Here is a 19,074-nt window from a genome sequence, read left to right as displayed (position 1 = left end):
CTGCTTGAACTCTGTTGTATGGTGTGTTTCTCTCTTGAGCCACTTTTTAAAACTTACAACAGGGGTGCCACTGTGAACATGTAGAGGTCAGAGGACAACTTTGTGGAGTTAATTCTTTACTTCTGTATTCATGTGGGATTTGGGAATTTAACTCAAGTCACTAGGCTTGTACAGTAAATGCCTTTACTCTCTAAGTCATCCTGCTGGCCCTCCCCCCAAGCAATTTTAACCTCATATATTTTAGTGTGTCTAACATACGTATAGTTGTATAGTGGGGCAGGCAGGCAGTGGTGAGCTTGGAATCCAAAGGGAAGGGACTTGTGCACGTCTTGTGATCTCCTTTCCTCCCCTGATTGTTCTATTATCATGGATGGACCTCACTCTCTGTTGTATAGTTCTGTTTATTTTGTTGCCTAGACTACAGTTCAAGGTCTCTGATAAGTCACCACAGTCACTCTGCTGTGTGGTTGTGACTGTGTCAAGCCTAGTAGAAACAGCCATCCCCGCAGGACTGTGCCATCCAGGTGAAATAAGAGGACAGCAGAGGTGTCTGGATTCTTGGGAGAAGTCATCACAGAAAGCATTCATCCATCCAAGATATATGTGGGCATGAGTCGTCGTTGGCATAGCCTCTGCGACCAAGCTGAGTTCTCTGATGTGGTTTTCCCAGTGAAGGAATCAGAGTTTACAGTAGGAGATGGCTGTAAACACTCGGGGATATTGAAATAATCCCTCAGACATTGTGAGTGGCTTGGAAAAGAGGAGACCCAGTTCTGTGTGACTCAGCACAGGGTGAATCTGTGTCACTAGCTTGTCCCATCTAGCATCCTGAGCATATGCAAGTGGATTCCATGTGTGACTCGTGATGGTGGTGAGGCAAGGTTGGTGTCAGGTCTTGCAACGCTGAGGTCTGCACTTTTGTAATCCTTTGGGAGCAGGGACTGGAACAGTCTATCTCAGACACAATCAGGGTGTGGCTTCAGGTGTCTGAAGTGGTCATCTCAGGCAGGTTAACTCTCTTGGATTCCCTTAACCTCAGCACCACTGACATTTGGAATAGTGTGGTGTTGTTATGGGGAATGGTTCTGTGTGTTAAGGGTATTTTTTTATTGTTGTGTGTTGGGGGGTATGTGTGAGATGTATGCATGTGGTATATTAATTCATGTGTGCAAATGTGTGTGTCCATGCATGAATGCATACATAAGCCAGAAAAGGACATCAAATCTCTCTATCATGCTACCTTATATTTTTAAACAATGTTTTTGAGATTTTACATTTTTTTTATGTCCTGTGTGGGTGTTTCCCTACATGTATGTCGATGCACTCTGTGCATGTAGTGCCCTCAGGGGTCAGAAGAGGGCATCAGATCCTCTGGGACAGGAGTTACAGGTGGTTGTGAACCACCTGATCAAATCAACTTGTCTGGAAGAACAGCAAGTGCTCTTAGCTACTGAGCTATCTCTCCAGTTCTCCACCTCATTTCTTGAGATAGGGCAGCTCCCTAAACCTAGAACTAGACTGGTAGCCAGTAAGCTTCAGCAATCTTCCTGTCTCTGCCCCACAGAGTGCTGGGACAAAAGGCACATGCAGCCAAACCTGGCTTTGTATGTGGGTTCTGGGATTTGAACTCAGGTCTTCATGCTTGTGCAGCAAGCACTCTTACCTGCTGACCCATCTCTCCGAACCCCATTTTTGGACATTTGTCTGTAGCATCCTCATTCTCCGGTCATGAGATGACAGACAGTAGGATCAGTGTGACAACCAGAAATATCTTCAGATATTCCTCTGGGGACTAAATGGCTCCTAAGTTGGGAACCACTGATCTAACATTGTTTGTTTTCTGGTTGGTCAAGACAGGCTCTCGTGTAGTCTACCCTGGCTCAAACTTGCTTTATTGCTGATGCCGGCCTTGAACTCCTGGTTTCTTGCTCCTGTCTCTTGGCACTTTGAAGGGAAGCCAGTGAGGTGGTCTTTCGGAAAGACATAGCTAATCTGTATTCACTTGGTTTTCTTCAGACTCAGTGCTGTCCTGGGGACCTTACCTGTACAGCATGGTAAGTAGGTGGGTCCTCCGCTCTGCGCACTCCCTGGGAAACAGCACCACTGACTTCTTTGGGCTCCGACCTCCTTTGGTCTCCAGAGAGAGTATATTAGTTATTATTCCTGAGGTAGGGTCTCATGTGTCCTATAGCTTCTTGCCTAGTTGACCAGTTTGAGCTGCAACCCCCAAACCCATGTAGACCAGGATGATCTAAAACTCACAGAGGTCGCTCTGCCTCTGTCTCCATTCCAGCCCAACGGTCTTTTTTTGTTTGTTTTTTTGTTTTTCAAGACAGGGTTTCTCTGTATTGTTTTGGAGCCTGTCCTGGAACTCGATCGGTAGACCAGGCTTGGTCTCGAACCACAGAGATCCACCTGCCTCTGCCTCCCGAGTGCTGGGATTAAAGGCATGCGCCACCACTGCCCAGCCCAGCCCAACACAGTCTTGAATTCTCTTGTTCTTCAGACATCCCTCCCCCACTATTGAAAGGTCACAGTAAACCTAAACCCTCAAGGGTCTACTATCGTGACTCATTTAACAGCCTACTCTGTGTCTTCCATCAATAAGTATGTGACTTGGGGCTAGGGATGTAACTCCGTGGTAGAGCACTGGCCTAGGGTGCACAAGGTCCTGGGGTTGATCCCCGGCACCTCTCTGAAGCTTTTGACTGTGTCCTCTTTAGGTAAGCTCCCATTTTCAAATCTTCTCTCTCTTGCTCATCACCAGCTGCCGAGGTACCAGATTCACACTCCCTGATCCAGTGGGCTTCTTGTTCTCCATTTATCTTCCAGTCTCTCCTTGATGACAAAGGCTTGGCCGAGGTGTCCAACATTGCAGAGCAAGTCCTCGATGCTGTAAACAAGGGCTTCTACAAGGAGGCTACTCAGCTGTGGGGGAAAGCAGAAACCGTCATTGAAAAGGTAAAGAGCCGAGCATGACATGACTTTTTGCCTGGGGGATGGGACCCATGGTTGGTGTCATCAAGATCAGTCCTATCCTGGGCCTCCCACAAATTTAGAACTGCTTGCTTTCTGAGTGATCATCTAGATGTCTTAGCAATGACACGGTGACTCTTTTTTTTTTAAGATTTATTTATTTATTATATACATAGTGTTCTGTCTGTATGTATGCCTACATGCCAGAAGAGGGCAGCAGATCTCATTACAGATGGTTGTGAGCCACCATGTAGTTGCTGGGAATTGAACTCAGGACCTCTGGAACAGCAACCAGTGTTCTTAACCTATGAGCCATCTCTCCAGCCTGACACGGTGACTCTTTGTAGGATCAGAAAGCCTCCTCAGCCTGAAAGACCACCGCCTTGTCCCTGACTGAATTTTTGAGTTCTATAAGAAAGACTATCTCAGCCGGGCGTTGGTGGCATACACCTTTAATCCCAGCACTTGGGAGGCAGAGGCAGGTGGATCTCTGTGAGTTTGAGGCCAGCCTGGTCTACAGAGCTAGTTCCAGGACAGCCTCCAAAACAATACAGAGAAACCCTGTCTCGAAACCCCCCCCCAAAAAAAAGAACACCATGACCACAGCTACTCTTATAAAGGAAAACATTTAATGAGGTGACTTAGCAGTTTCAGAGGTTTAGTCTATTATCATCATGGTGGGACATGGTATCTTGCAGGCAGACATGTTGCTGGAGGGGTAGCTGAGAGTTGTACATCTTGTGCAGGCAACAGGAAGTGGTCTGTCTTGCTAGGCATAGCTTGAGCATTTATTGAAGTATGTCACCTCCACAATGACATACTTCTTCCAACAAAGCCACACCTACTCCAATAAGTGTCACTCCCTTTGGGGGGTCATTCTATTTCAAACCACCACAGTTGGTGGTGCACATATCTGTAATCCAGCACTTGTGAGGTAGAAGGGAGGATTGGGGGTTCCAGGTCATCCCTAGCTACATAGCAAGTTTGAGGCCAACCCGTACAACTTGAGATAGCGTACGTCATGAGAAAAGAGACTGCTGTGTTCAGGGGAATGTGGGTTTTTGTTGTTGGTGGTGGTGGTTTTTTGTTTGTTTGTTTTTAAGATTTATTTATTAGTATGGATACAGTGTTCTGCCTTCATGTATGCCTGCACCAGAAGAGGGCACCAGATCTCATTACAGATGGTTGTGAGCTACCATGTTTTTTAAAGATTTATTTATTAGTATAGATACAGTATTCTGCCTTCATGTATGCCTGCACCAGATCTCATTACAGATGGTTGTGAGCTACCATGTTTTTTAAAGATTTATTTATTAGTATAGATACAGTGTTCTGCCTTCATGTATGCCTGCACCAGATCTCATTACAGATGGTTGTGAGCCACCATGTGGTTGCTGGGACTTGAACTCAAGACCTCTGGAGGAGCAGAGGTGCTCTTAACCTCTGAGCTATCTCTCCAACCCTGGGGGATGTATATTTTAAAGACAATATATTTTCTTATTTGGATCCTTGTCAAATAGTATTCTGCCTTGAGTGAGATCAAAGGAAAGAATATGGTGGCCAAGAGGACACCTGCCGCCTGCTTCCCTGTGCACTGACACGCAGTGTCTGGGCTCCGTGAGCTATGTGCTGCAGGCATGTAGGCAGACACAGCTGCCACCTACACCTTCAGAGAGGCTTTCTTGCTAGTCCAGTACATTTAGAAGCGTAAGGTCATCCTTGGAAAGCCAGGCACTTTTCTGTTTCGCAACTGGACAGAGAAAGGAACTATCCGAATGTGCTCTTTATTTCAGAACACAGACGGGGTAAACTTCTATAACATCTTAACAAAAAGCACTCCCGAGACCTCTATGGAATCGAGCCTTGAGTTCCTGCGGAGCCCCTTAGGTGAGCGCACCTCCCCCAGCCTCTGCACAGGAAGGCCTGTCCTGTTACTAACATGCAATTTATGTAACAGAGAAGTCGCTCTCAGTGGTTTTTAGTATACTCCCAGAGCTGCAGAGTCATCACCTCAATCTAGTTTCAGAATATTCCCATCACCCCCGAAAGATCCCTCACATCTGTCTGCAGCCACTTCTTCCCACTCCCAGCATCCCTGAGCCACTTCCTTTTTCTCTGGGTTTTGACTTTTCTCAACATTCGATATAAATGGAATCATGCAGCAGCTTTTGCATCTGCTTTTTTTTTTTTTTCTTTTGGTTCCTTAGCATAATGTATTTGGGAAGCAACTTGATCTTAGCCAAAGGGCTGTGAGCAATAGGAACCAAAGCCTTAGGAACGGTACCCAGGACCTAGTGCACGCTCTGCCACTGAGCTGCACCACAGGGGAAGCAGTTTCCGCTCACTGAAGTGCAGTGTCAGGTCCCTGCAGGCCTGACGTCAGTGGTCTCTGAGCTGGCCCAGCTTGGCTCTGATTGCAGAGTGCCTGTAACCCTCCCCCCGTAAGCTGGCCACTCCTTGATTCCTCAGCTGACTTCCTTTGTCTGTTTAGGGTAATCCCAGTGGACCCCATAGTGCAGAGACTGTAGTTATCAATACTAACCTATCTGATTTCAACCTGCTTCAGGCCTCCTTTCTCCCGTCCAGGTAGACCAAAGTGACACTTTTTCCTTTACCAGGAAAAAGCCTCCCCACTGCTGTGCCGACTCCCCCAGTAGCTTGGGAAAGATGCCCCTGGGGTCCCGATCCCAGGCCTTTGACTCACTGTGTACCAGTTTGCTTTTAGTTCGTCTTTGTCAGCGTCACGTGAGAAATCTACAAGGAGACACCTTAAGTCAACTCATGAATGGCCCCATCAGAAAGAAGCTCAAAATTATCCCTGAGGACTGCTCCTGGGGAGGTAACTCAATGGCCTAATCTGGTGCTGCTCGTAGCGGGGGATGCGCGCAGATTCAGAGCCCTTAATGTAGACTGGGTTTCCCTGGTGATGGCGGTCTGTTGTAAGTAAAGTAATTTTACTGTCTGCAGCAGATGCAGAATCAGTCAGCGACATGACAAAAATGAATCACAGTAAGGAGCTGGCAGAGAAATGGGTGGGGAGTGGTGTGTGGTTGATTATGAGTCGATTACTGTTGAGGCCTAGTATGGGCGCTCGGGGACTACTGCACCCTTTTCCTCTGTAAAATAGGAGTGAAAAAATAGAAGCAGGGTATGGTAATACACACCTGGAATTCCCAGTTCTTAAGAGGCTGACATAGGAGCCGGGCGGTGGTGGCGCACGCCTTTAATCCCAGCACTCGGGAGGCAGAGACAGGCGATCTCTGTGAGTTCGAGGCCGGGCTGGACCAACAGCCTCCAAAACAATACAGAGAAACCCTGTCTCGTAAAAACCAAAAAAAAGAGGCTGACATAGGACCACAAGTTAGAGGCCAACCTGGGCAATTTAGCAGAACACTGTCTTTAAACAAATAAAGGGCCAGGGTGATGGTTCAGTGGTTAAAGGCACTTGCCATCAAACCTGTTGACCTGACTTCAGTCTCTGGGACCCACGTGCTTGAAGGAGAGAACTAACTCCCAGAAGTTATCCTTTGGTCTCTACATGTGCCTCATGGTATATATATGTGTCCATCCCCACCCCCACCCCCACACCCGTCAGTGAAAAATAGAATTTAAAAAATTATAATAAAAATGCTACTTTTTTGTTTCTTTTGTTTTGGATTTTGGTTTTTCAAGGCAGGGTTTCTCTGTAGCTTTGGAGCCTGTCTTGGAACTCCCTCTGTAGACCAGCCTGGCCTCGAACTCACAGAGACCCACCTGCCTCTGCCTCCCCAAGTGCGGGATCAAAGGCATGCACTACCACTGCCTGGCTAAAAATGCTACATTTTTATAAAAAAACTTCCACAGTTGGTCACGTGAGATTTCTAGCCAAAGGTCCTTTGAAGGTCCTCAGATGGTCCATGTGTATGGGCGAGTTTGTCCAGTTCCCATGCTGGCCTTTCAAACACAGTCTGCCATGTCTGTGTTCTGGTCTGGAGTCTTTAGAGACCAAAGCCAGATAGAAATCTTGGGTAAATTCCTATTTAGTCCCATTGGACGAGCAAATGGCATTTGTTTGGTTTGCATCCAAGATACCCTAAGACTACGAGGCGGGGCTCCTTTCTAAGGTTACCTCCACCATAGCTGCTGAGAGCTGTGGGTTGGGGTTCTTTGTTTTGTTTTTTCTGTTTTTGGCTTTTTTTTTTAAAGATTTATTTATTTATTACATACACAGTGTTCTGCCTACATGCCAGAAGAGAGCACCAGATTAAATTGTAGATGGTTGTGAGCCACCATGTGGTTGCTGGGAATTGAACTCATGACCGCTGGAAGAGCAGTCAGTGCTCTTAACCTCTGACCCATCTCTCCAGCCCCTATGGCTTTTGGTTTTTCAGACAGGGATTCTCTATGTAACAGCCCTAGCTGTCCTGGAACTCACTTTGTAAATCAGGCTGGCCTCAAACTCAAAGAGATCCACTTGCCTCTGTCTCCTGAGTGCTGGGATTAAAGTTGTGTACCACCACTGCCTGGTGAGAACTGTGTTCTGACCCTAGTCCTGACTTTGTTAGGGTTCATGGATCATTCTGTCACAATCTATATCACTCGAGCTCATTCCTGATTTAATATCTTCATGTCTCTACATTAAATAAAAAGCCAGCTGTGGTGTTAGACACTGCAGGGGGCTTGGTATGATGGCAGAGACCTGCAGTCCCAGTACTCAGCAGGCTGAGGCAGGAGCATTGAGAGTTCAAGGCCTGCATGGGCTACATAGTAAGATCCTGTCTTTACAATAGACAGGTATAGTGTCTCACATGTGTGAACCCAGCACTTAGGATGCAGAGGTAGGAGTATCACAATGAGTTCTAGGTCAGCCTGAGCTATAGTGAGACCTTGTCTCAAAAAAACCAGTAAGGATTAGGGAGATGACTCAGTGGTTAATGCCCTGGCTGTTCTTGTAGAGGACCTGAGTTTGGTTCCTAGCACCCACATTGGGTCGCTTACAACCTGTAACTCCGGTTTCAGGGGAATCCAATGCCCTCTTCTGGCCTCTACGGGCACTACATGCATGTGGTGTACCTAACACAGACACAGACACACACACACACACACACACACACATATAAATAGAAAAGAAATCATTTAAAAAATCCAAGTAAATAAAGAGGACAAGCCATCCTTGACTCTGAGTTGCAGTTGGTCATTCAGGCCCGAATTCAAGTCTTAGCTCATCAGTGGCTTCAGCCTGGCCGTGTACCTCATCCTCTCTGAGCCTCATTGACTTGAACTTTGTCCAGGCTAGTTATCTTCCAGCATAGTGATGAAGAAGGGAAAATTGCTTCTATAATATTTACGTAGCCCATACCTGTCAGATCGATGTCAGTGGCTGATATGTTGTCATCAGCTATGATGGTGGGGCAGGTGTTAGGGCATCAGGAATCTGCTTTCTATTGTTTGACTGGCTTGTCTTAGCCATTTGTCTTTCCTGGAGGCCTGCTTTGAAGTAACTTAGATCTGGTTTGGTTTGTGGTAAGATAAACACCCCTGCACCCACCCACCCATCCCCGGTTCAGATTTGTTACTTGTAACATGGCCCTGAGACTACTTATCAGCAAACTAACTTTGGCCCACAGAGCAATATATTCCCAAGTGGACCAGCTAAAAGGGTGTGTGGGCCCCTGCCTCTCTGTTTGCTTCTGCAGATTTCAGCTCCTTGTTGCACTGATCAAGCTCCCAAGCAAAGGGGCCTTATGCACTGTTTCTATCTCCTTTCCACCCATCTATTGCTGGCCCGTTGGTCCTTCTGTGGAGCACCTGTCATGCACCCTTTGCTGCCTAGGGACTTTTAGGTACCATATCTTAGGATGCTTGGGTTGAAAGATACTTCTTAATCTGGCCATTCTAACCCTGCTACCTCTCTCCGTCTCCTTTTGTAGCCCAGTCACCTTACGTCTTCATAAGCATGGAGGGTGACTTCATGAAGCCTGTCATCCACATTGTGGATGAGTTGCTGGAAGCTGGGGTCAATGTGACTGTGTATAATGGACAGCTGGATCTCATTGTGGACACCATGGGTAGGAACCAACTCCAAGGGACACATGGAAGAAATCATGAGTCAAGCTAGAAAGAAATGGCCTTGGATGCGTTAGCCTTGGGGTTGGTGGCATTAATGCCAGGAGGAATACCATTTCCTGCTATATCCATCAACCCCTGACTTTGACTCTTGAGCTGTGACACATGAGATAATTCTGGGTCTTTCTAATTCTGGGGTGCCTTGGTGTGATTAAAGAAAAGAATAATATCTGCCCCCCTCCTGCCAAAGTCTTCTTGGCTCTTGAATATGCTGCTTAATTGAGGGAAAGCTTAATTTTTGTGGTGTGTTATAGAAGGTGTTAAACACTAACAACTGTATTTCCAAGGCACCAGGAGAACTGGTCTCTGTAGGATCTCAGGCAGGGTCCCATTGCCTTGTCTGAAAGCCACATGCTCTCTCTGATGGCAGTAGAGTCCTGCATGTGGATGTTTAAACACCAGATCTTAGAACCCACAGGTAAAGCTGTTTCTAGTGACCCAGGCCTGTGATTAGAAGGAAAAGTACCGACTCAGGGCCCCCAGGTCTCAGCACAAAGGAGATTTATTTGCCCCAGAGGGACAGAGGATGGACAGGGAATAAGTGATAAAACACAGGAGACAAAGCCAGGCGTTGGTGGCGCACGCCTTTAATCCCAGCACTCGGGAGGCAGAGGCAGGCGGATCTCTGTGAGTTCGAGGCCAGGCTAGACCGACAGCCTCCAAAACAGAGAAACCCTGTCTCGTAAAAAAACCAAAAAAAAAAAAAAAAAAAAAACCCACAGGAGACAGAGGATGAGGGAGAAGGGAACCAGGGAAAGGAGGCAGGGGTATTCTTCCCAGAGATCAAAAGAGTGCCTTTGGATAGAGAGAAGCCGGATGTGGCTCACAGACAAATGGGGGCTTATAAAGGTAAAGGGGGAACCCCATCTTAGGATGAGGTGCTTAATTTTAATTGGGCATGTTAAGTAGGTGAACCAAAGGGGGCTTTTGATTGCTGGATTTCAATACTTTGATAGCTGGACCTTCCTTGGTAGTCAGCCTCAGGAGGAAGTGGCCAAATAAGGGAATAGACCTTAGGGGCTAGCTTTAGGAATCTAATCTAAATTTTTAGCAATGCAGAGGGAACTGGGGAGAAGGGCAAGGCCTGCCAGAGTCACATGCTCTAGTGGACTAGTGTCCTTTGTCCCTTCAGTGATTATACTACTGAAGCTGACACAGGATGATTAAAATCTTAAGATCTAGATGAGTGCACTCGGGAGGCAGAGGCAGGCGGATCTCTGTGAGTTCGAGGCCGGGCTGGACCGACAGCCTCCAAAACAATACAGAGAAACCCTGTCTCGTAAAAACCAAAAAAAAAAAAAAAAAAAAAAAAAAAGATCTAGAGGAGCAATAGTGTGAATTCAAGGCCAGCCTGCAGCCTGGAACACTTGAAATTTAACAAGACATTCTCTAACAAACAAAACTGTGAAATATTCAAAAGTTAAAAAAAAAAAAGGCAGCTTCATAGCTGTTAGATTTCTCAGCCCAAGTGTAGATGGGAACTTCTAGAAAAGGGGTTCACAGGCCCCACCAAGAACTGTTTTTAATAATATCCCAATGACCTCAATGCGCATTACAACTGGGCAACACTAAGTTATAGGACCTAGATTTCTTTCCTCTGTCCCTGACCCCACCAAACTCTCCGTTCTGAACCCATTCCTGGCCCCTCTCACTAGGTCAGGAGGCCTGGCTGCGGAAGCTGAAGTGGTCATATCTGTCCAAATTCAACCAGCTGAAATGGAAGGCCCTGTACAGCGACCCTAAGTCTTTGGAAACGTCTGCTTTCGTTAAGTCTTACAAGAACCTAGCCTTCTACTGGATCCTAAGGGCGGGTCACATGGTGAGTGATCTCCCTTTTGTTCTAAATTTAAGGATAGTGCTGTATGGGAAGCCACAATGTTCCATGCATATGTCCACTGCTTCAATTGATCTTGGGAATATTTGGTGCCCATCCACGCCATACTGGGCCCCAACCACACACTCCCCCACATCGTGTGTGTGTGTGTGTGTGTGTGTGTGTGTGTGTGTGTGTGTGTGTGTGTGTGTGTGTGTGTCTTGCATTCATGTGGAGGCCAGAGTTATACTAGGTTATTATCTTCTTCGATCACCTTGTATGTTTGTAGGCAGTTGTAGGCGGTGTTTCACCATGTAGCCTTGGCTAGCCTGGGATTCACTGTAGGTTGACCTTGAACTCACAAAGATTCCCCCCTGCCTCTTCTGGGATTAAAGGCACATGTTACCACACCTGGCTCACCTTATGTTTTGAGACAGGGTCTCACTGCATTTGGAGCTCACCAATTGAGCTGGGCTGGCGGGCCAGTGAGCTTGTGGTCTGCCTATCTCTGCCTCCCCAGTGCTGAGATTACAGGTGTGGATTGCCATGACTGGCTTTTCACAGGATCTGAACTCAGGTCCTCAGGCTTTCGAGGTAACTTTACCAACTGACTTATCTCCCTAATCTGTGGTTTTTTTTTTTGTTTTTTGTTTTGTTTTGTTTTGGTTTTTCGAGACAGGGTTTCTCTGTGGCTTTGGTAGCTGTCCTGGAACTCACTTTGTAGACCAGGCTGGCCTCGAACTCACAGAGATCCGCCTGCCTCTGCCTCCCGAGTGCTGGGATTAAAGGCGTGCGCCACCAACGCCCGGCCTAATCTGTGTTTTGAGGTTTGTTTTTTTAAATGAAATTTTACTAGGTTGATCATTGCTGATCCAAAAATCTAAACTGGGAAACTTTTTTTAACATTAACATGACTTTACAAGGAGAAAGAAGAAAGATCATTGCCCAATCTCGAGTCATCTGACCTAGCCCAGACACAATGTGCTAACAACATTGCATGAAATTACCTTCATCCTGTAAGGTTGAGTGATTATCATCTCGGGTCCCAGCCTCAAGATTTCTTGCTGTGTATACGAAAGTATTTCAGAATCTGGAAAAAAAATCTCAGGCACTCTGGTTTGTGCACTTCATCTAAGGGTTGCTCAGTCTCTGTTAGTGTTTCTTTCAGGCTGAACATAAACTCAATCTAAAGTTTAATCTCCCTGAGAGAGGTATGCTGAGCTCTTGTTCTCCATTCTTTATTTTAAATTGATGCTTAGCTCTTAACAGTTTGCCCTGGGGGGTGGAGAAAGGAGGATTGCCTTCCTGTGACTGAGCACAGTGACACCCTTCTATAACCCCAGCACTCAGGAGACAGGCAGGAGGATCAGGACTTCAAGCCTGGCCTTGGCTACATGGTAAATTCCAGAGCCTGGACTATATAAGATCCTGTCTCGAAACAAAACAAAAATGTTGGCTGCTTTGTGAAGACTAGTCACAGTATGCATGACACAAGGTGAGGAGTGTCTTCTTAAGCAGTGGTGGCCCAGGGACATATTTGAAAGAGGCTTTGGGTATAAAGAGAGGGCTGTGGGCACTTCCATGCCCATGGAGGGAATGGACTATTTCCTTTTAGGGTTATGTGTTGATTACGTAGCTTTCTTTGAGCTGAGAGATTACAGGGGCCTTGATCCCAAGTGCGCCTCAGTCCCACAACACACATATTGGTGAAGGGATTGGGAATAGCAAAAGGCAGAAGGGCCCCCAGAATCTCATCAATCAAACACGAATGTGTCTCCTAAGTACTAGCCATGAATGTTACTGTGCGGGTGCCTGGAGCACAGGGCTGGGCGAATGGCACTAGATCCTGACCTCATGGAGCTACAGGTCTCAGCGGGGCCTAGGTTTACAGAGATTGATAGGATTATAAATCAAGCATTTACTAATAGGGAGTTATAAATTTATTTAAAGACAATTCTTTGGTATACATTTAATTTTACTGTTTATTAGAGACTAGAGTAAATTTTCATAGTAGTGAGATTCATATGCCTGTTTATTTTTATATAAAGAAATACATCTTGGCTGAATATTTGACACTCCAGACAAAGAGGATCTTCAGTGTTTTTCAGAGTTTACCTCTGTTTTATTTTTGTAAGGTTTATTTGATCTTTCTTTCTTTTAAATGAGTTATTTTTATTTTATGTGCATTGGTGTTTGGCCTACATGTATATCTGTTTGAGGGTGTCAGATCCCCTGTGAGCTGCCATGTGGGTTCTGGGAACGAACCTGGGTCCTCTGGAAGAGCAGCCAAGTGCTTTTAACCATTGAACCATCTCTCCAGCCCCTTGTTTTATATTCAGATGTATGTGTCCATGTGAATACATGCCACATGTCTGTGGGTGCCCATGGATACCAAAAGAGGGTGTCAAGCTGGAGTTACAGGCGATCCACCCAACACGGATCCTGGGAACTGAGCTCGGGTTCTCTGGAAGAGCAGCAAGCGTACTTCACCGCTGTCTGCTTCTCTGGCCCTGCTATTTTGACTTTAAAATACTTTCAGTTACATTATTTTTTGCAGAGGGTTGGGGATGATGGACATGGAGAGGTGAGGTGAAAAGACAACACAGAGCTGTCCCTTCTCTCCTTCAGCCTTGTGGATCCGGAGGATCAAACTCAAGGCTGTCTGGCTTAGCAGCCATCTTGCCAGCCCAATAATTTGATTTCATAATGGTCACTATCAAGAATGCTGTTTCCTAGAAATAAGTAAAAAAAAAAGTATAGACAGAATTAGGGTCATTTTAAAAATTATTGGAAATTATGTCCTATATTCATGGGGTTCTTTTTTTTTTTCTTGAGATAGTGTCGCACTGTGTAGCCCTGGCTGGCCTGAAACCCACTATGTATACTAGGCTGGCCTCAGACTTGGAGATCTGCCTGCTTCTGCTGTCTGGGTCCTGGAATTAAAGGTGTGAGCCACTGCCTTTTGGGGTGTGCGTGCGTGCGTGCGTGCGCGCGTGTATAGATACATGTGTCTGTGTAGGTGCACATATTCAGGAGGGGTACACATGTGTGTATATGTGTACCTGTTTGTATGTGTGTGTATATGTGTGTATGTAAGTACCTGTTTGTAGAGGCCAGAGGATGACCTGTAACATGATCCCTAGGAATGCTGTCTATCTCCTTTGAGACAGTCTCTCACTGGTCCTAGATTTATCAGTTAGGCAAAGCTAGTGGGCCAGCATGCCTCAGGGATACTCCAGTCTTTGCCTCCCAAGTGCTAGGAATTAAAGCCCATGCCATCTTACCCAGCATTTTTTAATTTAAGACAGGGTTTCTCTGTGTAGCACTGGCTGTCCTGGAACTCACTCTATAGACCATACTGGCCTCAAACTCAGAAATCCATCTGCCTCTGCCTCCTAAGTGCTAGGATTAAAGGTGTCCACCACCACTGCATGGCTTAAGGAAAGCTTTTAGTGATAGGATATTTCCCCAGCATTATATGACAATTTTTCACTAAACCAAAGTCAACAACTGGAATAGATTTTTTTTTTGAGACAAAATCTGGTTTAGCTTAGGCTAGTCTGAAATGTATAATGTAGTAAGAATGGTCTTGACCTCCTGGTTCTCATGCCTCCACCTCCTAAATGCTATGATGGCAGGCAGCACTGTCACTCCCTGCTAGAGCAGTGGTTCTCAATCTCTGGGTCTCGGCCCCTTTGGGAGTCAAATGACCTTTTCACAGGGGTCACCTAAGACCCTCGGAAAGCACAGATATTTACATTATGATTTATAACAGTTATGAAGTATCAAAAATAACTTTATGATTGGGGGGTCACTACAACATGAGGAACATAAAGGACCCAGCATTAGGAAGGTTGAGACCACTATAGTAGAGAGTCCGAAGCTACAGAGTGAATTTAAGGCCAGCCTGACATTCAGGAAGGAGCCTCTCAGAAAAGGGGAGGAGCGCCCCACCCTTTTAAGGGCAGATTGACACACGAAGCAGTGGGGCAGGTTTAAGGTGGCTTTAGTTACAGTTATGTGAATGTGGGTACCTTGCTTTCTCTGCTGACCTGGGCTAAGCTGTTAGAGATCCTGAAACGGACACACCGTTACTGTATGTAACCCTCCTGCTCTAGTGTGGAATTTATGTAATCTTGGTTTGTCACTTGCAGACCAGAACAGCGTTTTCAAGGTGAAGTAGTCCTTGGAAACTGTTGTTAAGTCATTCGCTTCAGTTGGCTAAGTGTCATTTTAGGAACCCATGGTTAGGAGAGTCCAGGATGGTGAATCAGAAAAGATCAGAGGGTGGGGATAGGCTTTCTATGGCTGTCAAGAGACACCATGACCACGGCAGCTCTTATAAAGGAAAACATTTAATGGGAGCTGACTTGTAGTTTCAGAGGTTTAGTCCATTAACATCACGGTGGGTAACAGGCAGCATGCAGGCAGACGGGTGCTGAAGGAGTTAAGAGCTCTACAACTTGATCTGCAGGCAAAAGGAAGTGAACTGAGCTTGACCTTCTAAGACCTCAAAGCCTGCCCCCATAGTGACACACACTTCCTCCACCAAAGCCACACCTACTCCAACAAGGCCACACCTCCTAATGTGCCACTCACATCCCTATGGACCAAACATTCAAACACATGAGTCTACAGGGGCCGCTCCTATTCATACCACCACTCCTAGAGACCACTGTGAAGCTTTTCCAATGAAGGAGAGAAACCAAGGCCTTCAACCTTCCCTTCCTTAATGATGTATGGAAGAGTTTCTCAGCATGTGTTTATTGCTAAAAATATATACATATAGGTGCATTTTCCAACTCTTATAACAGTTCCTTTTCCAAAGAGTCAAATTTCTTCAAAACTTCCATATGTAGATTTAAAAAAATTTATTCTAAAATTCTGATATCAAGAAACAGTGTAGCCGGGCGTTGGTGGCACGCGCCTTTAATCCCAGCACTCGGGAGGCAGAGGCAGGCGGATCTCTGTGAGTTCGAGGCCAGCCTGGTCTACAAAGTGAGTTCCAGGACAGCCTCCAAAGCTACAGAGAAACCCTGTCTCGAAAAAACCAAAAAGAAAAAAAAAAAAAAAGAAAAAAAAAAAGAAACAGTGTAAGCTTTAGGATGCAAGCCAAGCAAGGGTTCATTTCTTTTTTTTTTTTTTTTTTTTTGGTTTTTTCGAGACAGGGTTTCTCTGTAGCTTTGGAGGCTGTCCTGGAACTCACTCTGTAGACCAGGCTGGCCTCGAACTCACAGAGATCCGCCTGCCTCTGCCTCCCGAGTGCTGGGATTAAAGGCGTGCGCCACCAACACCCGGCTGCAAGGGTTCATTTCTATTGGGTTTTAGGTCTTCAGTTAGATTGCGTCTCCACCTCCTCTCTATCCCATCCTACAAAAGAAATGCTTTCAAATGTTTAACATCACCCGGGTGGTGGTGGCAGCACTCGGGAGGCAGAGGCAGGTGGATCTCTGTGAGTTCAAGGCCAGCCTGGCCTACAAGAGCTAGTTCCTGGACAGACTCCAAAGTCACAGAGAAACCCTGTCTCAAAAAAACAAAAACAAAAAAATGTTTAGCATCTTCTCTGTATTTGTTAGTGTGAGTGAGTGGGGTCACACATGCCTTGAAGTATATAAAGACATCAGAGAAAGTCTCTCAGTTGGTTCTCTCTTTCCACCTGTTGAGGCAAGGTCTCTCCATGCCTGCTGTGCCAGCCCACAGATTTCTGGGTGATTCTCCTGTGTCTACCTTTTGTCTCACCATAGGAGTGCTGGGGTTACAGATGCACACCACCACATCTGGACTTTGAAGTTAAAAGAACATTTTTTAATTAATCAATTTTTATTCTCTGTGCATCCGTCTTTTGCCTGCATGTGTGTCTGTGTGAGGGTGTTGGAACCACTAGAACTGGAGTTACAGACAGTGGTGAGCCACCATGTGGTTGCTGGGAATTGAACCCAGTTCGTCTTTCTGGAAGAGCAGCCAGTGCTCATAATTGATGAACCATCTCTCCAGTCACCCCAACATTTTTTAAACATTGATTTTTGTTGTTGTTTTGCTTTTCTTTTTTGAGGTAGGGTCTAATAATTTAGCCTAAGATATCTTCTGACTTTCTGTAATGCTAAGTCTGGTTTTGAATTCATGATCCTCCTGCCTCCACTCTCAAGTGCTGGTCTTTATAGGCATGTACTCTCTCAGCGTGTTTTACATGTTACTGGGGATGGAACGCTGGACTTTATGCATGCCTTACAATGACATTACGGGCTGAGCTACATCCTCAGTCCTTCTTTCCGCATTATCTTCCTTCTTTCTTAAATAGACCGAGTCCCGGTACTATAAACACAGCCACCGAAAGGAAGTCACCAAGGGCTAGGGGTATGTGACTCAGTGGTAATCACACTTGCCTAACATGTGTGAGGCCCTAGATTTGATTTCCCGCTCTGCTAAAAAGAGTGAGAGGAAGGAAGAAGGGAATGGGAGGGGACATGGAGAGAGGGGAGGGAAAAATAAACAAATCATCTCTAAGTGGAATGGAAGTCTCTTCCTTAAATGCCAGCTTTTTCAGTCCCCAACACTTGGGGAGCCCAGAAGAACTTTGGTCCAGCAAGGAGAACCTTTCTTTACAGGCAACTGTCACAGATCTTTCTAGGCCTCCCCTAGAAAGGAGGGTGTCAGTCACCCTTGTCCTTGACCCAGTAGTTATGTCAGGGACACTAATTTAGATGCTTCTTGGTTCTAGGTTCCTGCTGACCAAGGGGAAATGGCTCTGAAGATGATGAGGCTGGTGACTCAGCAGGAGTAGGACACCTGAGCTGAACTGAGCTGAGCTGGCTGGGCCTGGAAACCCTGGATCAGAGCCTAGGATGTTGGTGCTAATGTCACAGGCTCTTCCTTGACTCTCCCGCGGGTTGTGACTATGAGGGCTCCTGCCATCTCCTATACATTGGAAGACTGTAGCTTCTATGTCAGCTTAGAAGTCAGCTCTACTTTGTAAAGAATATTCAAAACCAGACTCATTTCATCAAAAATGAAGGACTGTAATGGATCGGCCTCTTATTACAAAAGCAAACGATAACATATGTGAATTCCAGCACTTGAGAGGTAGAAGCAAAAAGATCAGAAGTTCTAGCTCATCCTCCGCTGCACTGCAAGTTCGAAGCCAGCCTGCACTCGAGAGACACAAAGAAATCATAAGCACCCACTGAACTGCCAACTCAGTGTCTACACCTGTAGGTCTTTTATTTGCTACATATACCTATATATTTTTACAAAAATGGAATCCGTACCCTATGCTATTTTGCTTTCTATTTTGTTCACAGAATCAACACAACCTGCACTTCTTTCCTGTCAATAAAGTGCTGTGATATTTTTAATGACTGCCGAAAATTCTATTTTGTGATCACACCTTCCTAATTGTTTCCCTAGAGTGTGTCTAGTTTGTCCCTATTGTGGATGGCACTCTGCTGAGTCACCCTAATAGCTAATAGTTTTATGCACACTTCATTTCCCTCTGGTAAACTTGCGGAAGGATAAATGTTTGGTCAAATGGTTTCCACTTTCCTTTCAAATGAAGATGAGAAGCTCACAACTTGAGTTCTGAATAAGTGATCAAGTAGCTTCCACGACAGTCTTGGACAGCAAACCCAGCTCTGCCTGGAGAACATGGGGGCTTCCTCACAGATCTCAGCAGTGTTTTCAGAGGGCCGTGGCCAGACTCCTCTCCCTGGGGCTCACTGTTCTGGAGTCTCTCGCGCCCCTTGGAGAGACCATTAGAAGGCTATGCTGGATCCAGCCTGCACACTCATCCCCTTTCTCCTGCTGCCTTCACTTTGTATTTGTTGTTACAGGAAAGAAGCAACTCCTGAGGATCCCTTAAAAGTCCCCATAGGCCCAAAGCTACAGAGAAACCCTGTCTCGAAAAAAAAAAAACCAAAAACAAAAACAAAATCCCCATAGGCTGGAGAGATGGCTCAGCAATTAAGAGCATGTATTGCTCTTCCAGAAGGACCAGAGTGGTGAGATTTTGTTTGAGCTCTATCCAAGCTTGCCTGGAGATCAGAGTGCAGAACTACCCACTGGTTAGGCACAGAGGCCAGACAGGGGCACACACCTTTAATCCCAGTACTTGGGATCTCATGCCTTTGGTCCCAGCACTAAGGAGGAGGAAACAGGAAGTGACATGGCTGAGCAGAGTGAGGAAT

General features: G+C 45.9%; 1 protein-coding gene across 1 annotated transcript in view; it reads left to right on the top strand.

Moving 5' to 3' along the window:
• Scpep1 (serine carboxypeptidase 1) overlaps positions 1–18,246 on the top strand; it is a 30,186-nt gene extending 11,940 nt beyond the window's left edge. The window contains exons 7-13 of the mRNA XM_040749459.1: positions 2,017–2,054; positions 2,833–2,961; positions 4,770–4,863; positions 5,702–5,815; positions 8,886–9,023; positions 10,737–10,900; positions 17,613–18,246. Of these exons, the coding sequence (XP_040605393.1) occupies positions 2,017–2,054; positions 2,833–2,961; positions 4,770–4,863; positions 5,702–5,815; positions 8,886–9,023; positions 10,737–10,900; positions 17,613–17,675 (740 nt within the window). The 3' untranslated portion in view covers positions 17,676–18,246. The remainder of the gene's footprint in view (positions 1–2,016; positions 2,055–2,832; positions 2,962–4,769; positions 4,864–5,701; positions 5,816–8,885; positions 9,024–10,736; positions 10,901–17,612) is intronic.
• Positions 18,247–19,074: the final 828 nt, after the last annotated feature.

This window comes from Mesocricetus auratus, unplaced genomic scaffold (assembly GCF_017639785.1).
Source record: "Mesocricetus auratus isolate SY011 unplaced genomic scaffold, BCM_Maur_2.0 Super-Scaffold_100007, whole genome shotgun sequence".
In the NCBI taxonomy this organism is placed as follows: Eukaryota; Metazoa; Chordata; class Mammalia; order Rodentia; family Cricetidae; genus Mesocricetus; species Mesocricetus auratus.
This window is presented reverse-complemented; position numbering and strand designations above follow the sequence as displayed.